Consider the following 24,629-nt stretch of genomic DNA (forward strand, 5'->3'; position numbering starts at 1 on the left):
GGCTTATAGACTGGTCAAGTTTTTTCTGAGACTAATAGTGAAGGAAATGCAAGTCCCATTAGGATAATAGTTAACTGCAGGCAAAACCAGAAGAATCATGCTGTATACAACCCTGGAGTAAGAAGAACAAATTAGCAAGTTACTGGGATTTTCTTTATTCTTGCATTTTATTCAAAATAAGGAAATCAATGGAGACTAATTATAATGCAAAGAAAATGCTATGATTATGGGACTGTGGCTTGTATATAATTTTTTTGTTTGATGTTTCTTTAGACTTAATCATTTCAGAGTTAGCTCTTTGCATTTAAAGGCAAAAAACTGTCAGGGATACCATAATATCTTGTTATTATCCATTCTCATAGGATAAAGTTAGCTATAGAATATGTTTGCTAGAAAATAAAAACAATCCTAGAATTAAAACAAATACTGCCATGATCTGAATGGACAGTGTGTGCTACTTGACAGATGCTGTCACATAGAATCATAAAATCATAGAATCATTAAGATTGGAAAAGACCTCTAGGATCATCTAGTCCAGCCATCAACCCAACACCTCCATGCCTACTAAACCATGTCCCGAAGTGCCACGTCTACACGTTTTTTGAACTCCTTCAGGGATGGTGACTCCACCACCTCTCTGGGCAGCCTGTTCCAATGCTTGACAACCCTTTCAGTAAAGAAATTTTTCCTAATATCAAATCTAAACCTCGCCTGGCACAACTTGAGGCCATTTCCTCTCATCCTATCACTTGTAACTTGGGAGAAGAGACCGACACCCACCTCGCTACCCAACCTCCTTTCAGGTAGTTGTGGAGAGCGATAAGGTCTCCCCTGAGCCTCCACTTCTCCAGGCTAAACAACCCCAGTTCCCTCAGCCGCTCCTCATAAGACTTCTGCTCCAGACCCTTCACCAGCTTCGTTGCCCTTCTCTGGACACGCTCCAGCACCTCAATGTCTCTCTTGTAGTGAGGGGCCCAAAACTGAACACAGTATTCAAGGTGCGGCCTCACCAGTGCCGAGTACAGGGGCACGATCACTTCTCTAGTCCTGCTGGCCACACTATTCCTGATACAAGCCAGGATGCTATTGGCTTTCTTGGCCACCTGGGCACACTGCTGGCTCATATTCAGCCAGCTGTCAACCAGCACCCCCAGGTCCTTTTCCTCTGGGCAGCTTTCCAGCCACTCTTCCCCAAGCCTGTAGTGTTGCATGGGGTTGTTGTGGCCCAAGTGCAGGACCTGGCACTTGACCGCGTTGAACCCCATACAATTGGCCTGGGCCCATCGATCCAGCCTGTCCAGGTCCCTCTGCAGAGCCTTCCTACCCTCAAGCACATCGACACTCCTGCCCAATTTGGTGTCCTCTGCAAACTTACGGAGGGCACACTCAATCCCCTCATCCAGATCATTGATAAAGAAATTAAAAAAGACTGGCCCCCAAAACTGAGCCCTGGGGAACACTGCTTGTGACCTGGATTTAACTCTGTTCACCACTACTCTCTGGGCTCAGCCATCCAGCCAGTTTTTTACCTTCCCAGAGATCTTCAGTAAATTGACACCTTCCTGGAAGGTTCAGTGCAACTTTGTCAGATAAACATAAATCAGAATCAAATTATAAGAATATAAATGCAAATTAATAAGATTATAGTATTTGTCCCCATTTGAGAAATACATTGAATGCATAATGTTGATGTACGCTATTGAAGTTAACTATTGCTAAGATGAAACAGTAATAGTTGATTAGGTTCTTATGACTAAAGTTAAAAGATGTTTATAGACCTATGCACCTTAAAGCAGGTAATTTTTCCTTATTAATTTTATTGCTGACAGATAATGTTTATTACTTATCTGTAGCTGATTATTGTAAAGTGAACTAGTGGTGCATCAGTCCAACTGCTGACCCAGGTCCTCATTAGAAAAACCTGTTATGTTAATTGGCAGCATTTTAAGCAACCTCAGCTGATGACCAATATTCAAAATAGAGATGAAACTATTCCCTTACTTCCCCAAAAAGTTTCATCCACTTTGTCATGTTGGAAGCTGCTTGTACTGTCGATGCTTTGGCTGCATTTCTTCTTGGAATATGCAGAGAAATCAGGTTTACAGTGTTGCTACAAAACATTTCCCAACACAGTGGCTTTCAAACTCGTAGGTGATCTCTGCAGTCCTATCTGTGGGTAGTGAAGCGTCACCTGAAACAATATAACCACAATAATGCATTGACAGTGGCATCAGTAACGTGTGCCAAAATACGATCACAAGCACTATCAGTGTAATCGTTTATTTTTGTCAAACTACATGGAAACTAGAGAAATATAAGTGGTATGGCATAAAATGTAGAATAAATTATATTAGTTTTCTGTGCCTTCACTTTATTTTTGTTGCCATTGTTTTCAGTCCTGTGTGACACATATGAACAGCAGGACATGAAGTCAGTCACAGGTAATGGTATTGACTTTTACTATAGTAATTTATCGCATATTTAGTTATTATTCATTGAATGTTCTAAAATAGTTGTTCATAGATCAGTTTCCATAAAAGTCCTTAGAGTTGAATTTTCTGACTTTTCACAAATAGTTTAATTAAAACAACAAAATAGGAAATAAAGTCAAACACTATAGTCCCAGTTGTTATTATTTGAAACTGGTCAGAAGAATAATTTGGTAGCATCCAGAAAAGGTTGGCTTGTTTTGGTAAGAAAGCTAGCAAAGGTATTAATATAAATTTAGCTAAATTTAACTTAACAGATGCTCAAACTTCATCAGAAATTGTGTTTCCCTTTAGCTTTTTACTGGATGAATCACAGAATTACTTTTTGATGTGCAATTGATCAACTTACTGACAACTTGACAGGGGAAACGTAGAATCTGCAGTAGGATGCACAGCTACACCCAGCAATTCCATGGAGGAAATGTCTAGAATCCTTGGCAGTTCTGATAATGTCATACATTAACATAATAAATTTTCTAGGAGTTATGATATCACATACCAGCCTATACAATATTTCTGTGATGGCACATGAATTTCCATTAGGGTATGTCAGTATATAATTTCAAATATCTATTCCTCCTCTTGACTATATTTCACAACTCAGATGTCACATTCCACAGAGCAATTATTTCAAGCCATGTTTGAAGCATTTAATTGTTGATATTCATAGATAATAAAGTGTAATTGCTTTTACCATGTGTAACTATAAATACATAAATGTAAATTAATATTTTAGTCAATAATAAGTCTTCTACTGCTGAAATTAGTAGAAATTTCTAGTTAGAAAGCTTAAAATATCATTAAAGGCATCTCTGGAGCTCACACGGTGTGATCTGGCTGAGTACCACAGAAAATTTTTATGCCAGCTCAGGAATTCTTTATAAAAAAATCATTTTCTGCTAAATAAAAATTTTCCATGGTTAAGTTTTGATTTTTATTATTGTCTTCATTTTTCTGCCAAGTGAAATCAATATGAAAATTTGCGTGCTCTTATTTTTTTCCCTGTCATTCTGTCTCCTTTGTTCCTAATATATTATTATTTAATGGTTTTTTGAAACTTGATTTCAGTTTCTTATTCTACTTTTCATTGCAATTCAGTGTGTCTGCAATTGCTGAAATACCAAGATTTTATGTAAGAGAGAAATCACATTTTTTTGTTTATCTCAAGTATTTAATAGGCTTTGAAGAACTTTCAGCTTTTGGGGAAAATAAGGCAAGTACTTGTCACTTTCATTCTTCTCTTCCTCTTCTCTGATTTGTACAATATTTGTGTAAGTAATAAACATCAGAGTAGTGTACTAGCTTTGTAATGGATGTTTGACTTGTAGAAATTTGATCTATATACTACTGAGAGGCTTAAATGATCTCTGAATTCATTGTGTTTAGTTTATCACTGAAGTTTCACATTATCTCTCAAGTGGGTTATGTACCTGCCGTATTTGCTCATGTAGCAAAAAAAAAAAAAAAGGTAAGGACCGAGGGAAGGTCACATCAGCCTAGCTTCTTATTTACTTGTTCTGGCTGATATGGCTCAATGTTAGTATCATTTTAACTGATTTCTGTCATTGAAGATGACATTTAATAAGTCTACACTTGGACTTATGTTTGCATCATAGGTGCACAGAGAAAATGCTGAAAATGGGAAGAAAGAAGAGGTTACAGTACTTTTCACCATGATCTTTCCAAGAATTCAGGGCAACTAACAGGAATAGAACATCCATTATTTTCAGGCTGCAATGCTCAGGCCATACATTTTGACAGACACTTCCCAGTGCAGACCTGATAGACCACTTCACTGTTGTCACAGAAATAAGTATTTGTTCCTACAGCCAATGTCAAATGTGCTCAAATTAAAATTACTTTTGCAATTTAAAGTTCAATCTAACTTATTCCTAAAGAAGATATAGTAGCCAAGGTTCTACTGAAACTGCAAACTATATTTTTGTAGGTAGATTTCAAACAGCACAAGTTTCTGCGGTTGATATAGGGTAGTGGAAATATAGTGCATGAGTTATTCATTGATTTTGCTTTTGCTTTTCCTCTGCCAAAACATATAAAATATTGGAATTTTGGATTCAGTAGTTTCAGAACAACACACACAATAATCCTACTCAAAATTGTCTTTTTCTTTTTTTTTTTTTCAAGAATGATTCTGCACAGTTCAATTATCTATTAAGACCTTTGTAATAAGCAATAGTAAAATAAGTAGTTGGCACAGAATTAGCCTGAGAAATCTTTGGCCTGAGAATTGTCTTTGGCTAAGTTTTGGTGTATTATTTAATGGAAAACACTAATGTGACTGATTTAAGTCACTGAATGGTCAAACTGATAAACTGGTGATGAACTTTCCCTTCCTTTTTCTTTCCTTGGAAAGTCCTAATTATGTTATTCCCACTAATTCTGAGCACTTCTCTCTGAAAAAAATGGAGTACACCCGTTAATAATGCTGGAAAGAGAATCCTTTCCCCTCTGTTCTGTCATACACTTGCTGTTCTGGCTGTTCCAAATGATATAGAAAGCAGACCCTTTGCAGAACTTCCTTAGTCTTCAGAAGCTATGCTATATCCCTTTCTCTGTTCAACTACATTACCAGCTGTGTTTACACTATACACACTATACACACTTATTACAGATGTCCAAATTGCAGTATGCAAATAAACACATGAATTTTATCTTACTCTAACTTTTGACATATTATACAATTTTGTCAGTACTGCAATTATCTGAAAAGTTGGCTAGGGACTCTATGTATGTGTTAAAAAAATACTCAAAACTACATCTTATAATTCAGTTATTGCTCATATTTTCTGTACAGATTGCTAATCAAACATACATAAATTCATCTACACATGTATTCCTCAGCAACCAGTTTGGCTGAAAAATTCCTGTGTCTTTTACTGTAGCATTTCATCCCAGATCTTTTCATTATTTTTTTTTTAACCTCTCCATTGTTGGAGGAAATCAGCTCCTTAAGTGTTATGTTGCTTATCTCAAGTATGTTGTTTAGTTGTTTCAAGATAAAACTGTCAGAATTATTCCAAGACCTGACAGATTTGCTAACAAACAGTTCTTCCAATCAGTATCCTACTACTCCTCTATACCTTTGATATGAACCACATATGGCATCAATCCTGTTTGCCTGAATTAACTCCAATTTTCTAGTGACCAAGGTCAGACGAGTACAGAGAAAGACTCAGCTGTTCTTAGCTAGCACATATGGTCCAGTGTTGTTGGTAATTTACTTACTATAATAAAAAAGTACTGAATGCTAAATCCAAATCCCACTGCAGAATACCTCAGTGGTGGCTTATACTAATCTATAGCTGGCAAATATTTTACATGAGCTATTTTGTAAAGAAATACTTGAAATTATTGGTTATTTTGGATGTTCAGGGTTTTGTTAGGTCTGGCAACAGAACTGATGGGAGAACTTCTTTTGGGAAAAAAACCACCAATCTGTCTGTGCCACTAGACTGATTTTGATGACTATCATTACAAGTAATAAATAATGCTAGTGCTGCTGCTTGACAGGTGCCAAAAAAAAATTACAATGGAACTTCTGTTAAGTTTTTGAAATCTGTGAAGATAATGAAAAAATATTTATTCCTAACTGTTTGGGCAACAAATTAGCAAATAATAGTTAGTGAGCTTTCTATCCCTTCTCCTCATTCATAGAGATCTTGAATGCTATGAAATTGATTTCTAATGCTGCCTTATGAGTTTCTTTCAAATCACAACAGCAACAGAGTGTTTTGGGCAAAGTGCATATCAATTTTTCTTTGAAAATTGCACAAACATCTTCCATGCCAATGTAGATGCTGTGAAAATACAATTGTTAAAATCATGGCATTGTGACAAATTCTTACTCTGTTAGAGGTAAATATTTAAAGTAGTATTTGTGAACCTCATGCTCGGTTCAATGACGAAAATATGCACTCACTGCTTTTGGGAAAGAAGATTGCTTCCAGATACAGTGCAAATGAAATGTGGAGTTTTGTACTGTATTTTGTATCTGAGAACAGGCAGAGTGAGCAGAAGTGGATTTATCTTTACAAAACATGCAGTATATAGGATCTGCTTTAAAAATAGATTAAATTTCCTTAATGTCTTATTCCTACTTATAAAGGAAGAAACCTACAGAAGTGTAAGAAATATCACACTTGCCATCTTCCACAGTATTTTACAAAAAGAACTGTTGTGACATTAGCTATAATTCACTAGAGGACTATAAATCATTCTGGTATAAAAGGCAAGGAAGTTTTCTGAAGTCCATTAGTGATTTTGGAGCTATAAAATCCTTACTTATTTCCAGGTCAAAGCTGATAGTAAAAATGAATTTCAATAACATTAAGGTTTGGGGGTTTTTTTAACCATAAATTACTTTAAATATTTAACATTTGTTCAAAATCTTTCGTTTTTAAAACAAAAAGTCAGCACAATCGGGGCAAGAGTAAAAATGTCTTTCTCTGAGCACTGCATTTTTCATTCCTTGTAGCTCTGTTCTTGGCAGAAACACCTTTCCTACCTTTTTACATTTGTGCTCTATGGACCATGAAAACTGCCGTTATGGAGGAGAGAAAGCTGTATGCACTGGTTTTGTTGCTTTTATGCTGACACAGCAAAATCTAAATCAGCTGGTTCACTTAGGGGTTTTCAGGCCTCAGCAGTTCTGAAAAAATAAGGAAAAAAAGAAAAAAAAAAGGGGGGGGGGTGGGGAGAATGCCTGAGGTCAGAGTCAATGAGACCAGTCTGATAAAAAGGAGAGTGTCTTTTTCACTTTTCTTTGATGGCTGAAAAAAAGCCAGTTCATAGTTCTAGGAGACAATAAAGAAAATACAGTACTACAAAGGTAATTTTTATAACTAGCTGCTAATCTGGTTGGATGATACTCAGAAGTTCACTTGAATTAACACAGTCTGTCTGTTGGGTGATAGAGGACAGCTAAGCTGATTTAAATCTGGTCCGCTGTCCAGCATAGGTGGAGGAATGTATATTTTCAGCATACTTAAGTTGCTAGTGATTAGCACAGTGCTTTGTAAAAGCTATGCCTTAGCCTATAGCAATGATTCAAAACTGTGCACTGCACATATGTGAATGCAGAGTATGGAATATCTATGGCATCATATTACATTATGGAGGCATCAGGTGCAGATATGGCATTAAGACCAAATTGCGTTTTACACATAATGTGCTCAGCTATGTCAAAATCGGTAAATATACTGCTTCTGCTGCCTCAAAAAACAGCACTTACTTTTGGAGTGTACAATTAGCTAAGGCTTACCAGAAACTAGAAATTATTTCAGTCATTAAAACAAATTTAAATGGATTATTTAAACAAAATATCTGGAAATAGGACCTGTAGTGATACTGTGTAAAGCTAAAAAAATTAATAAGATCTGATACCTTCCATTCTGATTCCTGTAGCTGATTCTGATATGTATCATTATTTGCATATATTGCTGTTTAGCTCAGAAGTCCCAGTAATGGATTAGGATCCCATCGTTGTCCACTTCAGAAACGTTGAGCAGTTTGGAGAAAATGGTGCCTATTCCAAAGAATTCAGATTCATATTAAGGAGAGGTGGATCAGTGTACACAGATATAAATTACAGAAACAAGAAGTACAAAAAATGAATGACGGAACAAACACATCATCATTCATTGATAGATATTTGAACAATAGCAATCAGCCTTTACAAATTTCCGTTTAGTGACAGCTCAGGAAAGCGAGCAGGCTATTTATGTTTATTTACAATTTATTTTCATTTATGCGAGTGTTCAAATTATTTCAGAGAGCCTTATCTTTGAATTTCCCTGTATTTATAATGCTTGAGGACAATTACAGAATTCCTAAAACATTCTTTACCTTAGGCTGTTGGTTTGTTCGCTCAGCTTTAAGCTTGTCATATTATGATTTGAAATGTATTCAATTAATTAACTTTGTTTATCTCTCTATTAATGGTACTAATCCTCTGTGGCCTAAAATACTGGAGACATATCCCAAATGTGTTAGAACAGCTATGAGCCATAAGATATTCTATAATGTTTGCGTCACCTAAATTTGACATCTAGCCTTCTTATGTTTAGAAAAAAATCTTGAGATACGTTAGTGCTTTGCCATTATTAAGGACATCAGAAAAACATTTTCTAGCTTATTTCACAGCTGTGTTGATTTAGGGTATGTGTCAAAACAAAATGTCAAACTTATGAAAATGAATAAGGAATTAATAAAATAAACGTATTATATGAACAGTTCAGCTTGGATTTCCATACTGGTGTCAGGATTTCCAAGGGGTCATGTATGAAACAATTGGGAGAGCCTACTTGAGTTTCAATGGACTGAAGTGTGAGAAAGACAGGAAAACACGTTTCCCTGGCTAATAGTGGGCTTGCCTTTGGCTTGATGTATAAACTACATAAGTTCACAATGTTTTGGGGGTTTGTTTTTGTTTTTTTTTTTCACAAACAGGAAAAGATATGTTTTGTTTTGTTTTCTTGAAATTGCTAAATGTCAAAATTTGAAGAGTCTCCAGAAACACTTATTACTGTATGTAACTTCATACTTATAAAGAATCATAGAAATCAATGAAAACTCAGCGTTGGAAGAGACCTCTAGAGTTCCCTTCCTCTTGTTGGAGGAGATAGCCTTCTTAATTGAAAGCAAGGCCTTAGATTAGCTTATTCAGGCCCATGTTAAGCTGTTTCTAATATTTCTAGTGAGCTGATTCCACTATTTGTCTGGGCTACCTGTTCCAATTCTTGGTTGTTCTCATGGTGAAGAATTTTTTTCTTATATCCACACAGAATTTCCCTTCAGCAGCTTGGGCCATTGCCTCTTATCCTGTCACCGTGCATCCTAATGAAGAGAGTACCTTCAAGTTCTCTCTAACCTTCTCTTTAGGTAATGGAAGAATGTGATTAGATTCTGTGTAAGCCTTCCATTCTCTAGGTTGAAAACAACACCATTTCCATCAATCTTTCTTTGTAAGTTAGGATCTCCAACCCTCTGATAACCTTGGCGGACATTCTGCAATTTTAACATCTCTCTTGAACTTGGAGGACCAAAACTGCGCACAGAGTTCCTGGTGTGGCTTGACAGATGCCAAGCATTGTGGATTAATCACATCCCTTGTTCTCTTGGCTATAGTCTTGCTGATACAGCCTGCAGTTTGCTTTCCTGCTGCAAGGATGGGCTGCTTATTTATGTTCAGCTTGCTGTCCTCTTGAATCCATAAGTCCTTTTCAGCCCAGATACACTCCTTCCAGCCAATTCCCAGCCAGTATGAATGCTTGGGATTACTTTCTCCCAGGACAGACTTTGCATTTATCTTTGTTAAACCTCATGCAATTCCTGTTATACTAATTTTCCAGCCTCCTGAGGTCTCTCTGCATGGTGGCTCTTTCTTCCAGTGTATCTGCCTCTCCTCCCTGTTTGGTGTCATCCACAAACTTGGTGAGGGTGCTTTTAATATAATTTTCCAAACTGTTTGTAAAGATATTGAATAGCATCAGGTCTAGGACTGACCCCTGAGGCACACCACTTATGACAACATGCCAATCTGGCCTTAAGCTATTAACTACCACCTTTCAAGATCAACATCTCAGCCAGTTCTCCACCTGTAGGTGCTCCATCTGTCCGGTCCTTATCCTACCAGCTTGCCATCAAGGATCTTGTGAGAGACCATGTTGGGCACCTTGCTAAGGCTCATACAAGTGGGTCTTTATGAACGCACGTTTCGTAAGTCATTATTTTTGTCAGTGTAAACACATAAGTGATGAGCTTGGTGAAGTAATTAAGAAGTGATATTTCAGTCTGTGTATTACAGAAGGTCAGAATAAATGTGCATAATTGTACCTTTGGCCTTAAAAAAAATCCATGAATCAAACAACTTTAAGAAAAGTGGCCTGTGTCCACTAAGAATGCAATGCTCAGGAAAACAAAAGTCACATAGCTATTATAGGCAGTGTCATAAATGGAAAATAGTGTAGTAGGATTGGGAGTCTGTGGGGTTTTTTTGACTTAAAGATTGTCATGGTTTAATTATTATGTGGTGGAGAGTGCTTTCATAAAATATGTAAGAACTGGGCTTCTGACTTTTTTTTTACTTATTTTTTTCTCAAAATTTAATCTTAATTATCTTTAATCTTTCCTTTCTTACTACAGCCTCTTCTGAGTTTAAATATTGTATGGGTGAAAGCAAAACTGAGGCATTGTCTGTGACACCCAAATGCTTTTAGAAGCCAGGAAAGAATTTGGACGCTATCATTAAAATAAAGACCTCCATTAATGGATCTGTAATTTTTCCTATATAGAAAAATGTCAGAATGTGACTGGCACATTTTTGCTGTGCATTTATCCAATCTTGTCTTGTATCATGAGGTCTGCTTCCCTATCCTTTGATCCTTGTTTATTCTGGCATTCATTCAACATCCTGGTATTTTTCTAGCCTTGTGGTCCAGAGTCTCAATGCTCAGATATTTGTCTTTCCTAGCCAGTGCTTCAGGATAGAGGAGTAAGTAACACATTATTAATGATGATTCCTTCTGTTTCCAGCCTCACATTTGTTCATAGCATTAGACTAACTTAGAGCCTTTGCCATGCTTCCTTTTATGATCCTTGACATGCACAGTTATCTTCCAATGATCTATAATTTATGAACGCTGAGTTTGTCACTGACAGTATCCTCTGAATGTCATTGTGAGACCTGCCATTTTATGTACCAGGTAGATGAGTTTCTTGGTTTGCTTAACCTTTTCATATCCATCTTTCCTGCTAGTTAGTTCTCTTTTTTTATTCCAGTGAAATTCAAATGTTGCAAAGCACAGGCAGCGTTCTTACTACTCTGCATTGTCTTCAGCATTACTGAGGTAACGCAAGTGTGATAAATGATGTCACCACAAGTTGTCTTATACAGACGTAATTTCCAGTTGATTTCAAGTTAGGCTGGATTTCCAGATAGTGATTTCCAGTTAGATGAAACAACATGGTGAACTAACCCAGATAAAATAATACACTTCATTGATGGAATATATAAGTTGATTCACCAGATTGATTTGCACACCGTGAAAGAAGATGGAAACATAATGTAAATTGCGGCACCTGCTTCTATCAGTATGAATGGCACAGTCATAACCACAAGAAGCAATATGTACATGTTGGAGTGTCATTCTCTTTATTTCAATGTCAAATGTGGTCCTGATGCTTTTGATTGTTCTGGCTTCTTGATTTTAGTCATGTGAGTCTGCTGAGTAGTTTGCCAAACACAGAGGAAAACCATTTGTGGTTGTATTTTCCTGAATCAAATGTTGGGTTTTCATTTTCAGATAAAACATTCTCTGTTGTGCGTAAAACATCTTATAACCTGTACTATACACTGTTTTGGTAAGAAATTCTAAACGCTAGTTAGAATTTAGGGGTCACAAGTAAATGGGCTGTTTCCTTGGCATTATTTCAGTTCTGACTTTTAGCTTTTAGGGGTGGAAGAAAGCAGTACAAAGACATTGTAGTGTTCTGCCTATATGAGAAAACAGAGAGATCACTGTGCACTTTCTATCTCACCCTTGTTAGCTTCACAGTGGTGAGCCATGTGCACTGATGTTCTAGGCTTTGTGTTGTCTTCTACAGTCTCACTAATCCTGTGTAGACTTTTCAACTTTTTTTTTTGTTTGTTTTAATTATTCCAGTAAGCAAGCTATCCTATGCAGGAGCTTTCTCTGGTTTTTTTGGTGACCTTTGTTTCATCCTTTTCAATAGTAGCGGTGGCTTCATCTTAGCTGATTAAATCAGTCATTGCAATATGAGTATTCTGTCCTTTAGAGGATATTGTATTTTTTCACATGCTCTAATGCTAGAGTAGAGAGCAACCATTCCCCTTGCTAACATCTTTTCATGTGGGAATTTTTTTTTTTTTGGACATAAGTATAGAAATGCGTATGTATTACAGTTCATTCTTTCTTTATTTTCTGTTATAGTTCATTTGGCTTTTTCTTTTTTTTTTCCTCAACACACATCAGCAATGTGTTTCTAGCAGCTTACTAAAATTGTTTTCTCTGCCAATTTTTTTATATTGCTCAGATTATTTATAGTGGCTAAAATGTTGATTTTGTGTACTGGGGTAAAGATTGTATGTCAAAAGAATTAAATACAGGTTCTTCATAAAATTTTAAAAATATTGAAAAACATTCATCTTCCATCCTTTCTATATTACATAGTAATTTAGATTCCTACAGAGCTGATGTGCATTGCTTAAAGTATGTTGTGCTACAGTGCAATATTAAATGCTTGCAAGAATTATTTGATTTTCAAAACAAACCCTGTGAGAGACCATATCTGTTTAGTCTTCTCTATTCTATGCATTCACAGTATATTCAGAAGAAAAATGATTTCCCCTTTCATTGTTACTAAAATCTTTTGCAATCAGCCACAGACTATGGTCAGTACAGGAACAATGTGTTCATGCAGAGTCCTAAAAGTCTTCAGTTTTGTTAGCACTGACACTAGAGTTAGTTCAAATGCTTGATTTGCTAAGTCCCCAGGCAGAGTGAAATAACTCTTGGATTGTATCTCAGCAGGGGGACAAAATCATCTTTTTTCTAAATAAATGTTCTTTTTATTCCACATACACTGCTAATTCTCCTCTGGGGCAGAATTTATGGCTGCCAATCAGCTGAACTTCAGAAAGGTTTGTAGTGTCAATCTTTGTTTAGTATCTCCACCAGAGCTGACGGCAGAGTTATGTTTAAGGCTGACATTAAAAGATGAAAGACTCCTTAAAAAGTCTGATTATGCTAGTTTTCATGCTGTATTTCTACATTTTATTTACTAGGCAAGATTTAACATTACTGAACATTTTCTGATACATCTTGAATTTGAAACATTATTAAACAGATGGGGCAATTTATCCAGTGGTTATGATCTCTTAAGCACTGTGTTTTACAAAGATGAGGGAAGGTAATATCTTTCTTTACAGAAGCTGAGGTGAAAGAAAGGAAGCGACTCCTCTATAGTTGCACAGCATCACTTTGTGCCAAACTACCGTCTCCTTTGTGTCAAACTACTGTCTCTCTCTTCCTATCACAACAGTTCTTTGCGTTCTGGGAATATTAAAGCAGAAAACACGTATTCATTTTTAGGACTTTTAGTAGTAAATTTCTGAATGTTAAGCTAGTATTAGTGTGACGAGAGTGTCATACTATCTCTTACCTAAAATCTTTCTCCAAGTATTTTTGCAGTGTACCATGGATAAAACGTTTGCTGCCCTCTCTCTCACAACTGTTTTCTCCATATACTGCCATCTTTGATTACTTTGATAAGTGCTTTGATTACTTCAGGTTGCCACACTGTGCATTAGGTTTTCAGAATTTCTCAAGAGTAGCTGAGTGATTGAAATAAGAGTGAAAATTTCAAATGTGCCAGAATCCACAGATTCTCCTATAACACTCACCAACAGTGTTGATGAACTTGGCTACAGTGAAATACTTAATAGTTTTCCACTGACTTCAAATACTTGTAGGCCTTCATCCTGCATAAAAACATATAAACAATAAAACCCAGATAAACCACAGATATTGCACATTTTCTTGAGAATCTGTCCAGCTGTTTTGTTTTACACAGACAAGATGAGAGGTACAGATGAGATGAAAGGTACAGGCACCCTTAGAAGGATGCCTTGGTAAAACCTGACACAGAGTAAAATGCGATAAGAGAGCAATGTGCAAACTGAGAATTTGCTTTCACTCTTACAAGCATATTATTCTTATTCATGTTGCATCTAATATTTGTCTTTCAGAAATCCAAAATCTCCACTTACGACAAGATGTGGGCCTTCATGAGTAGCAGGAGGCAGTCAGTACTTGTCAAAAGTAATGAAGAAGGTATCCAGCGTGTGCTTACCTCTGATTATGCATTTTTAATGGAGTCGACAACCATTGAGTTTGTCACACAGCGGAACTGTAACCTAACACAGATTGGAGGCCTGATAGACTCGAAAGGTTACGGTGTTGGAACTCCCATGGGTAGGTGATATGTCAACCATTTGTCCTCTGTTCATTAATCTTAGTTGCTGCATAGAAAAGCTCCAACACACTGTTGCTTTCTCTACATTCCTAATCTTTTTTTTCTCCTTCTCTTTTTCCCACCTGGGGAAAATATTACGTTTTATCAATATTTATGGATTTCATTGAATTTTCTAAACAGAAAAAAATAGTTACTTTATAAAACATTGGACATTTTCATATGATATGTTTCTCTTACACGGTGCCTTCCATGTGTTCAACAACAACAACAACAACTACTTTTCACAGCACTTTGTTTTATAAAAAAGATGTTTTTCAAATGTTGATCTCTTTAGAAATGAGGTGCTAGTAGTAGAAGGCTTGCATTAGCAAATGGGCATAATGCATTTATACTGAGAGGGCTGATCAATGAGATTCTTAAAAGAGGAGGAAAGATTCCATAACGTGCCATGTATAATCCACAGACAAAAGAAATACTGAATTAACCTTGTAGAATATGGTTTTGCAGAGCAATTCCAATCCTGTAAATATTTTCCAGGTCAGGTGTTCTTGACTAGGTACAAAACTTTAGATGCAAGATTAGAAGCTAACTACAGACATTAGTTTGGCTGCTAGAATCCACAGGATGGGATTCAGCAAGCACTGAGGTGCTGAGTTCCCATTGCCTGCAGTGATTTTTGAAGGACATGAGCTGAGGATCTGGCTTTAGATTTCAGAATAGATGGGAATAAAAAACGGTGTGACTCAAAGACTCTGTCAGTACTGCACAGTCCTCCTACCTAATGTTGTAAGATCGTTCTGCTGACTTCTTTGCAAGGCCAATATTTATTTTAACTTTATTTTTAAGAAGAATGTATCACTTTGTGATTGATATGAACATGTTTTAAGTTTTTCTCAAATAGGTCTTACCTTTGGTACTGATTTTATCTATCTATGTTAATAGTATACACTAAATCATTGTATGGGGAAAGTTGTGTCCAGTACTTTAAATCAAGTACATGGTAAGGAAGGTTAAGAAATAAACTTTACTGGGATATCTTGGATAAAAAGGTATCTAGTATTATCAAATATAGGTTTCCCTATATGTTGTAGATATTTACTGCAACTTTAATAACATCTTTATAATTTTCATTATTTCAGTAATTCGCTTTGAAATAGACAGCTGCAGAAATTATGATTCTGTTCATTCTGTCTTTGAACAGTTAGTTGTTAGGAATCTAGTTTTAATCTATATACCCATTTTTCCACCCTGTTCTATTGTGGCTTCTTATATTGCTGAATATGTTCTGTAGACATATAAGTGCCAGAAGGGACCGGACGTCAGTCCTGCTGCTCTCTTTGGCATCTTGTATTTTCTGATATATAAACCTTTTGTTATTTTGAGGGTGAAAACCACCTTCCATTTAGGTTTGGGAAAATTAAATCTTAGTGGTAGTTTAAAATCCTTGAATAAGCTGCATGCAAACTTGTGAAGCATCTGAAGCATGCCCCAGAAATCTAAGCGCCCATGGAAGTGCCAAAGTGATAGGAATCAGAGAGACTAGGCTATTTTACAAATTATTTTGATTATGTGTAAATCAGAGAAGCAGCATAAACACCAGAGAAAAGAGATGATAGGCAATGATAAAGCCAGAAACAGGCTTCTAGAGTTAAAGTTTAGAGGAAGAAGTATTGGATGTAAAGAGGCAAGGAAGCGAGTAAACTGTCTTTTGGTCTTTGCCTCCTACCTTATTTGGGGAGAACAGGCACTATGCATGCAGTATTTCTTCGTTAACTTCAAATCATATCAAACCCATTATTCAGCTCTTATTCATCTGCAAGATTCCAAGTAATAACAAATTATCTGTGTCAAGAGAAATAATAGTGTTGTACAAGGGGATCTGTGAGCTGACAATTGTCTTGAATCAAGATGAAACAATAGAGGACATACCTGCAGGAATCAGAGATCACCAAAGGAGGTAAAACAAGAGTTGAAACAGTGTTAAACTTCGCAAAAGAAGTTGAAATAAGATCTGAAAAAAAGATAAGGCCTTCATAAAGGGAAATATAACAGAACCTAAAATAAGATGTAAAGTAAGGTTTTCACAACAGAAATGAAGGTACAATAAAACAGCATCTGGAGCTTTCCCAGAATAGCTAAGAATAACAGATTAGTCCTGTGTTTGGGCAGTATCTATAAAATGCTATCCGGAGAACTAACATTTATAAAAGTTTTGTATTCTGTGTATTAACCATATGGTCTCAGAGGAGAGATTGGGTAGCCTATGCTAAAATAATGCATAGTTCACACATACATTTGAAAGGAAACCTTATGAAGCAGCATATCCATAGTGCCTGTCAAAGTTTTGGTAAATATATTGCTTTATTGAAGCTAAAAAATCTTACAGAGCAGCAGATAATACAAAATAAACTCATGCATTATAGCTAATCTCATTTCTACAGGAAAAAATAGTTCCAGCATCTTTAAAAGCACTTATGACATGGTTAAATCTATAGAAGTAGCTTTCATCATTATTTAATGATTATGGAAGAAGTTTATACACATGCAGTTGAGTAATATCTTTTTAGAGTTAATAATCCTAAGAGTAACTTGTCAAGTGCTTGGAAAACTACAGTGTAATGGTTTCACAAAGCGCATGTTACTGCTTGTGCCTATTTGGGAAGCAACAGATCTCTGAGTAGAACAATACAGAACTATTTGTGTTAGACACAGTATCTGAAAGATGTAGAAGTAATCTCCCAAATTTACAAAAATATCCAGTTTATCTCCTGGAATAGTGGCTTGAAGTTGCAGAAATATTTGCACGTAAGATTAAATTTGTAGAATACAGTTGTTACAGATCTTATGTCGAATACAGTAGAATGGATATGGTTACTTTTGGAGAACAGCATCAAAGGAAGTAGGTGCAACATATCTTGTCCCTTTTGAAGGCTAATAGAATAATAGTTAGTAAGAACATAATTTGCTTGAGTGTACGTAGCTACAAGCAGAAGAGCTAAAAGCTTTCCTAACAGAAAAATATGCTATCAGAGTAGTTTATGATAGGATAATCACTTGGAAAATGCAACCACCCAAATATAGCACCAGCTTAGAGTAGTACAGTAAAAGCTCTCTGCTCACAATGTGAAAGTTTTAAATTCAGAGAAAGAAAGTTGCACAAGAGGAAGAGAAAAAGCAGATCAGGCAGTGTATAGGTATCAACTCCTTCTAAACACACTGAAGAAGCAAAATCTGAGTTTACATGATTATTTTAATCCTTCTAAAAGCATTAGCGAAGTCGACAAAGTTTAGATTGCTAAAATGTAGCCTTGATGAAGGGAATTGGAAACGACGTACTTTTCGCACAAAGTAGGATCAGCGTACACCTTTAAAATCAACAAAATACACTCATGTTTGGAATAGGTGCAAGGCAGCATTCTGTGTGATATCTTTGCTGTTAGCTTTAATGTCACACATGACACCCGCAGCACTGAAAAATAAACTAGAGATAGTGAATTTGATAAGTTATACGTACCATGAATGATTCGCATGATACATGTTATAAATTAAGGTAATAGTCTTGTATATACTTGAATTCATTTTCAGTCAGCTGCTTCTGGTGTGAGGCTAGAAAAACTTCATTTATAATGAAAAGAGAAGGGAAGAATGGACATGGGATGAGATGTTTGACAGCAACTGATACTTTGGAGCAGATAAGGGAGAACCTGTTTGTAACTGGGGTTGTGTTTGTTTTGTTTTATTTTCCATCTTTGCTAATAGCTTTGTAACCAAGAGTGCAACACTTGCTTTGCTAGAGCACATTTGGGTTCTTTCCTTCCAGCTTGAAGTTCCACATGCCAGGGTTTTGTATTGGCTTTATTCTGGCATGTCCTATTAGGAGGCACTATTTTGCCAGTCCTGTGTTCTTCATCAATGAATCTGGTAGACAGGAAAACTTTTGTTAGCATGCACAAAGCTTGAAGGATGCTGTATAGTTTATTTCTAATAATAAATATATGAATACGTATCGTACCATTATCTATTAGAAATAAATATATATTTCTTTTAGCGGTTGGAATTTGGCTTTGTGTGGGCATACACCTCACCATCCAAGGCTGATATTTAAGGGAGGAAAGAGGGGAGGGAGGGAAGAAGAAAGAGAATGAGAAAGAGAGAGAGAGAGAAAAGACACAGAAAGCAAACGAACAAAGCGGGGGGGGGAGAGAAAGAGAACAAACCCTTTGGGTATGCAGAATAATGTCTACTTTTAATGATAGATCCTCTAAAGAATTACTTATCACCTCCAGTAGTTTTAAATGTCCCATTTCTTCATAATGCATGATAAAGATGTTTAAATTTAGGTTTGTTCTTAAATAAATCCCAGTTGGGATAAATTTACCATTGCAAAGGATTCGTAAATGTTTATGATACTTCCACAGGCTTATGTTCTTCTTATCAAACATAAATTGTAACCTTTTTTTTCAAGAAAACCTAGCCCATCCAGCAATATACATTTCATGCCCTACTGAAACATAGTTAATATGACTTTCCTATGGTCAACATACTGTAAAACACAGTAATATTATGTGACAAATGCTACTTTCCATAATGAGTATTCATTAACATCATTGTTAATGTGAAGTGAACCACATGAAAGGTTAAAAATTTAGCTTCTATGCGCTCTGTATTAAGGCCTTAATGGTCTGCAAAGCTACTTTTCACTTTTTGTTACTTTTTACTTTCCAATTGGAAGAAACATATTTGAAATAATATCTTGGAATAAAGCAAATCTTCATCTCTCTGGGATGGTTTCAGGTTCTTATTTCTTTTCCAAATTCATGTTTCTCTTCAGTAGGTTAGACAGTGGGCTACTTTCCATCTGGCATGGGCAGATTTTCTATTGAATTGCCAGTAGCTTCTATCTTGAATCTGGAGTACATAAATGGCAGACAAGTGTATACGTCAAACCCATTCCATATGAGCAGATCTACTGAGCATGCACCTTTCAGACGATCTGCACTTATGTGGCAACTCAGGACTATCCTGTATATGCCAGACAAACTGTATGTGTGGAGGTACATGCAAGTAATGCCTTTGAAATTTTGAAAATGAAAAATGGTAGGTGTAAGTAATCCTAAAAATTTGCATATATTTCTTCTAACTCTTAAGAAATATAAAATAGAAAGCGGTGTTTGTGAGATATGGCGCATAGAAGAAATTAGAGCTAGTCATTTCTCTTTCTCTGTGATTGTTGAGGTGTGGAAAGTTGCAGAATTAGATTAAGAGGGGGCTTTAGTTGCGTATAGCAGTGATGTTCCTATAAAATCTGATAATGGTGAGGTAAAAAACAGTTTGAGAAAAAGGTGAAATACACTTTTTTTAATCATTTCTTCCTGTGCAGTTATTACAAGAAAATAAATTGTGCTATTAATATTAATAATATCTCAGTTGCAACACATAGTGAGCTGAATCTATTACATGACTCTCTTCACTTTTACTAGTTTTTTACTTACTTTTCCCTTGTTGTGATCAAATTATGACTTTTCCTACTACAGCATATCACTGTTTGTGTCCCTGATCTTTCCATACTGATGAACTATCAAGATGCCCTGAAAAATGCTGGAAAGGGTTTAAGGCTCAGATCTCTAATATTTGTTAATTTAAAAAATGTTAAAAAAAGAAATGTGCATTCCCCCCACTATATAAAGACTCTTCACTGTACATGGGGATAAAATAGAGCTCTCAGGATATGAATGAAATTAAACAATGTATTTTGGGGTCAACATACCAAGTGGATAAAGCTATCAACATTTCATTGCCAAGCTAAGTCTTACGGAACTACCCATTACACAAATCTGCAATAACTTGCAATAGTAAAACAGATCCAGGTATCAAAATTTATTCGTGTAAGTACATAAAATATATCTGCACAGTGTATATTTATATATTCACAATAGAAAGCTGGCAGCTACTGTGATACAAAAAAGTTATACCTCCCATGTCAAAAAGAAAGGTATATAAATAAAATAAACAGCCTTCCAGCAGAGATGCATTGGCTGCAGGCCCCAGATATCAGTATACTCACTTAAGTTCAAAGGATGAAACAAAACTTCAAGGCTCTCCTGTTCTATTGATTCAGAGGTGCCATTTTTAGTGAAGTTCTCTTTTCTGTAAATTCTGATGAAATAACAAATAAAATGTCTTTGTTTACAAACATTTTTATCTCTTAGAGAAAAAATGTTTTTCACAGTACATTGATCTTAAAGTTTCTCAAAATTTTGCCCACTTACCTATGACTTCCAAAAAGTCTATTTGGCCAACTAACGTAAAGTGCAGATAACTTGCACGTAGAAATGTAATTATACACTTTTGCACAATGTAGTTCATCTTAACTTTTTTTTTTACTTAGGCATTCAAATCTTTTATTTTTGGCAAATCAGAGCCAAGAGGGGGGTTCGCTTTCTTTTTTTTTTTTTTCCCCCCTTTTTTTTTTCTTTTTTGAATTTCAGTTAGCTGTAGCATGTAATTAAAATGTTGTTTGGAGTAAGCATGTTTTGAAGACAGTAGTATTCATATAATTTCATCAGACATAGACTCTAGAAAGGGTATTTCACACTCCACTCACTTAAATTAAAGATTTCACTGCAGTAAAAAAGGGTTTCAGGCAATAATTTACGATCTGCTATTTCATATCTTCTCTAGGAATATGACTTCATGAATTATTTATATTTATCTAAGCCATTAATAAATGCAATACAATAGAGTTCTTCCTACCCCAGTGATAGGCTGCTCAATTCAAATAGAATTTAAACAAATAGTTTAATCAGGAAATGTATAACAATTATCACATTGTATCCAATAACACTGTATAGGTTCAGCTGATTTATATTACCTATTCTGTCTCTAGGGAGTGACCTAGAAAAAATATTCATGGCAAAAGTTTTTAGTTCATAATATTGAAATTTTTAAACTGACCTGACCATGTTCTTAATGCAGGTATTTTACAAAAGATTTCATCACTTGCCATTTTTATTTAAGTGCATGTTTCCAAATATAGAAAATTTTAAATGAAGGCACAGTGGGGAATATAAATTACTTAAGAACAAAAGCTTTTAATAGATGCTTGAAATTTCAAAGATTAAAACTTAATGTAGTAAAGGTACAAACAAATAAATGACTCTTATTTCCTAAATATGCAATAGAAAGTGAAAAAAGATACTATGAAGATGATCTCAAAAGAGCCTTAAATCTCCTCTTAGAATTCATTCAGCTTCCTCCCTTGCTACATTTATCATTCCAGACACAGATTTGCAGCCTGGTTTTGTAATAATCTAAAAATTAGTTTACTTTTGGAGCGTGCCTTTAAAATAAAAGGTAGATAAAATTGGAGTAAATGCCTTGTAAGTGTAAGAATAACACTTCATCATCCTATAGATGTGTAGGATGTTGCCTCCTATGTTTTGTCTAGCTTTTGAAAGACCAAAGCCTTGAATTCTACGGCTACGTGTCTGAATTAACTTTTTTTATTAAGCAGTTTCTACACTTATAACATGAAGTACATCCAAATTAATATTTTAAACAAATGCCCTGAATGATTTCTAGTAAAGAAATCTATTATGTTATTACATATTTAGAACACAGTGGTGCTAGAAATTTTTCATGCTCTAGGTGCTACCTATAACTGTGGTAAAATGAAGTCCAGTTTAACAGAGATTAAAGTATGAATAGAAAGCCTTCCATTTTCAAGAAATTACCTAAAAATGAATCTCAAAATTGAAGGTACAGTTGTCCATAGTCAGACATTATAGCCATTGCCAAAGAAGGGGACAGTCTATTCTTTAAGCTCTGATTGGATGAGAATGTATAGTATGGTTATCCTGCAGTTGTAGATTCTCCTGAAGGAGTAGGGTTATGATACAGATAAGTATCATAATGATAATAAGTTCTGGCCCCCACAATTTAAGAAGGATGTTAAAGTACTTGAATGCATCCAGAGTAGGGCAATAAAGATGGCTAAAGGGCTGGAAAGCATGTCCTATGAGGAGCGGCTAAGGACTTTGGGTTTGTCTGGTTTGGAGAAAAGGAGGCTGAGGGGCAACCTCATTGCTCTCTACAGCTTCCTGAGGAGGGGAAGTGGAGAGGGAGGTGCTGGTCTCTTCTCCCTTGTATCCAGTGATAGGACATGTGGGAATGGCTGTGTTAGTGGAGGTTCAGACTTGACATTAGGAAGCATTTCTTTACCGAGAGGGTGGTCAAGCACTGGAACAGGCTTCTTAGAGGTGGTCGATGCCCCAAGCCTGTCAGTGTTTAAGAGGCATTTGGACAAGGCCCCTAATAATATGCTTTAACTTTTGGTCAGCCCTGAATTGGTCAGGTGGTTGGACTAGATGATCATTGTAGGTCCCTTTCAACTGAACTATTCTATTCTAGTCTAGTCTAGTCTATTCTACTCTACCTTACTCTATTCTGTTCTATTCTATTCTATTCTATTCTAGTACTTGGATGCCATTGTTTATGCAGTTCTTTTTCTTTTTTTCTTTTTCTTTCTTTTCCTTTTCCTTTTCCTTTTCCTTTTCCTTTTCCTTTTCCTTTTCCTTTTCCTTTTCCTCTTTCTCTAGCTCTTTTTATCTTTCTCTTTTTTTGCTTTTATTCTTAGAGAAGGTTACAAGACTCCCTGAAATGTTTGGTTTGGAATGTTTTATTTTAATTGCTGAGTATCTACACCTTACTTCAGTATTCCCATTATGTTTTAGTGTAGGGAACGTCACATTATTTCAATTCTTGCCAATATTCAGTTCTGATAGAGTTTTTGTCTTCTTGGTTAGAAGATGAAGTTCTCTCTTGCTCTTCCAAATGCTTTATGGGGACAGATTTGCAGGAAAAGACAGACTTTTTTCCCTAAAGAAGTGTATGTTGAAAGTCTTTAGCATGCTTGATGCTTCCATTCTATGTGGTGCTCTTTACTGTTCCTGCACAGGTGCACAAACACACACAGATTTTCAATCTGTTTCTCTATTTTTAATTTACTTCCATTAGAACCAACAGGGCTACTAAAGATTTATTGATCTGATTCTGGGAACCAGATCACTTATTTAAAAAAAAAGCCCTGAAAAACACAAAACACATCGTGTTCCCCACCCCGGCATAACATTTCTATCTATAACATACCTGAATAAGAAAGTAAGGCTGAAGTTTCACTGTCACTTTAAACTAGCATAAAGCTGCTGCATTGTGCAAAAACTGACAGCTATATGAGCTGGTTTAGTGACCTAAGCTGGCAGAATACTGTTCATCTTTTTTCATAAAATTAATTTACTTCATGTTTAACTATATAGCTGCTAAAGAGGCTGGATGAGCACTAGTTGTAGTGTGAAGGAAGCAGTGATAGCAAACAAACTGGGATGTGGAAGAGGAAATAGGATTTCTGCACAGCCAGCTGTTAGACTGAGTCTGAAGACAATCCTGAGAGCCTTCCCTCTTTTGTGATAGTTGCAAAAAGCTGCAATGTACCTCTCAGTGGCAGTTGTAATTTAACAGAATTGAATAGTTGTGGGGAGGGGGGAGCTGTCAAAGTGAGTAGTTTTCCATATTTAAAAATTTTTTTTTCATGCCTCGCATTCATTCTATGTCACACTTTGCAGAACTTCAGCAGTACAGTTTTCATCCTCCTTCACATTGGTGCTTCTTCACTCTTTTCTTCTTTTTGTCTTTTCTCCTGGAGGTCTAGGCTAAGAATCACAGAAAATTATGGTAGCAAGAGAGCCACAAGAAATGAAAACACTGGCTTGTATTAAATACCTTTAAAAAAAAAGAGAGCTATAGGTTCCTTTCAAAATTAATTGTTTGGAATTTACCAACATTCCTTACTCTCTGATGTTAAGCACTTACTGTAGCTAAGGATGCTTTCTATGTCCTAACATAATTCTCTTTTCACACCTCCACCAAACTGAAAAGGTGAAATGTTTTGAAGAGAAAATATTTTAAAAATTTTCCTTAAATCTCAGGCAAGACTAGAAAACAATGGCATTGAACACAATGACTGGCACTGAGCACAACTGGCACATTCCTTTCAATAAATTTGTACATTTTTCAGTCAGTGATCAATGCAGAACATAATTTTAGACATTTTTTTCCAGGAGAAACAAG

At 35.8% G+C, this 24,629-nt stretch overlaps 1 protein-coding gene across 1 annotated transcript in view; it reads left to right on the forward strand.

The window, feature by feature from the left end:
• Positions 1–24,629, forward strand: part of GRIK2 (glutamate ionotropic receptor kainate type subunit 2) — a 445,724-nt gene that overhangs the window by 393,608 nt on the left and 27,487 nt on the right. Inside the window, exon 15 of the mRNA XM_075498454.1 lies at positions 14,278–14,503. Within this exon, the coding sequence (XP_075354569.1) occupies positions 14,278–14,503 (226 nt within the window). The remainder of the gene's footprint in view (positions 1–14,277; positions 14,504–24,629) is intronic.

This window comes from Mycteria americana, chromosome 3 (assembly GCF_035582795.1).
Source record: "Mycteria americana isolate JAX WOST 10 ecotype Jacksonville Zoo and Gardens chromosome 3, USCA_MyAme_1.0, whole genome shotgun sequence".
Lineage (NCBI taxonomy): Eukaryota > Metazoa > Chordata > Aves > Ciconiiformes > Ciconiidae > Mycteria > Mycteria americana.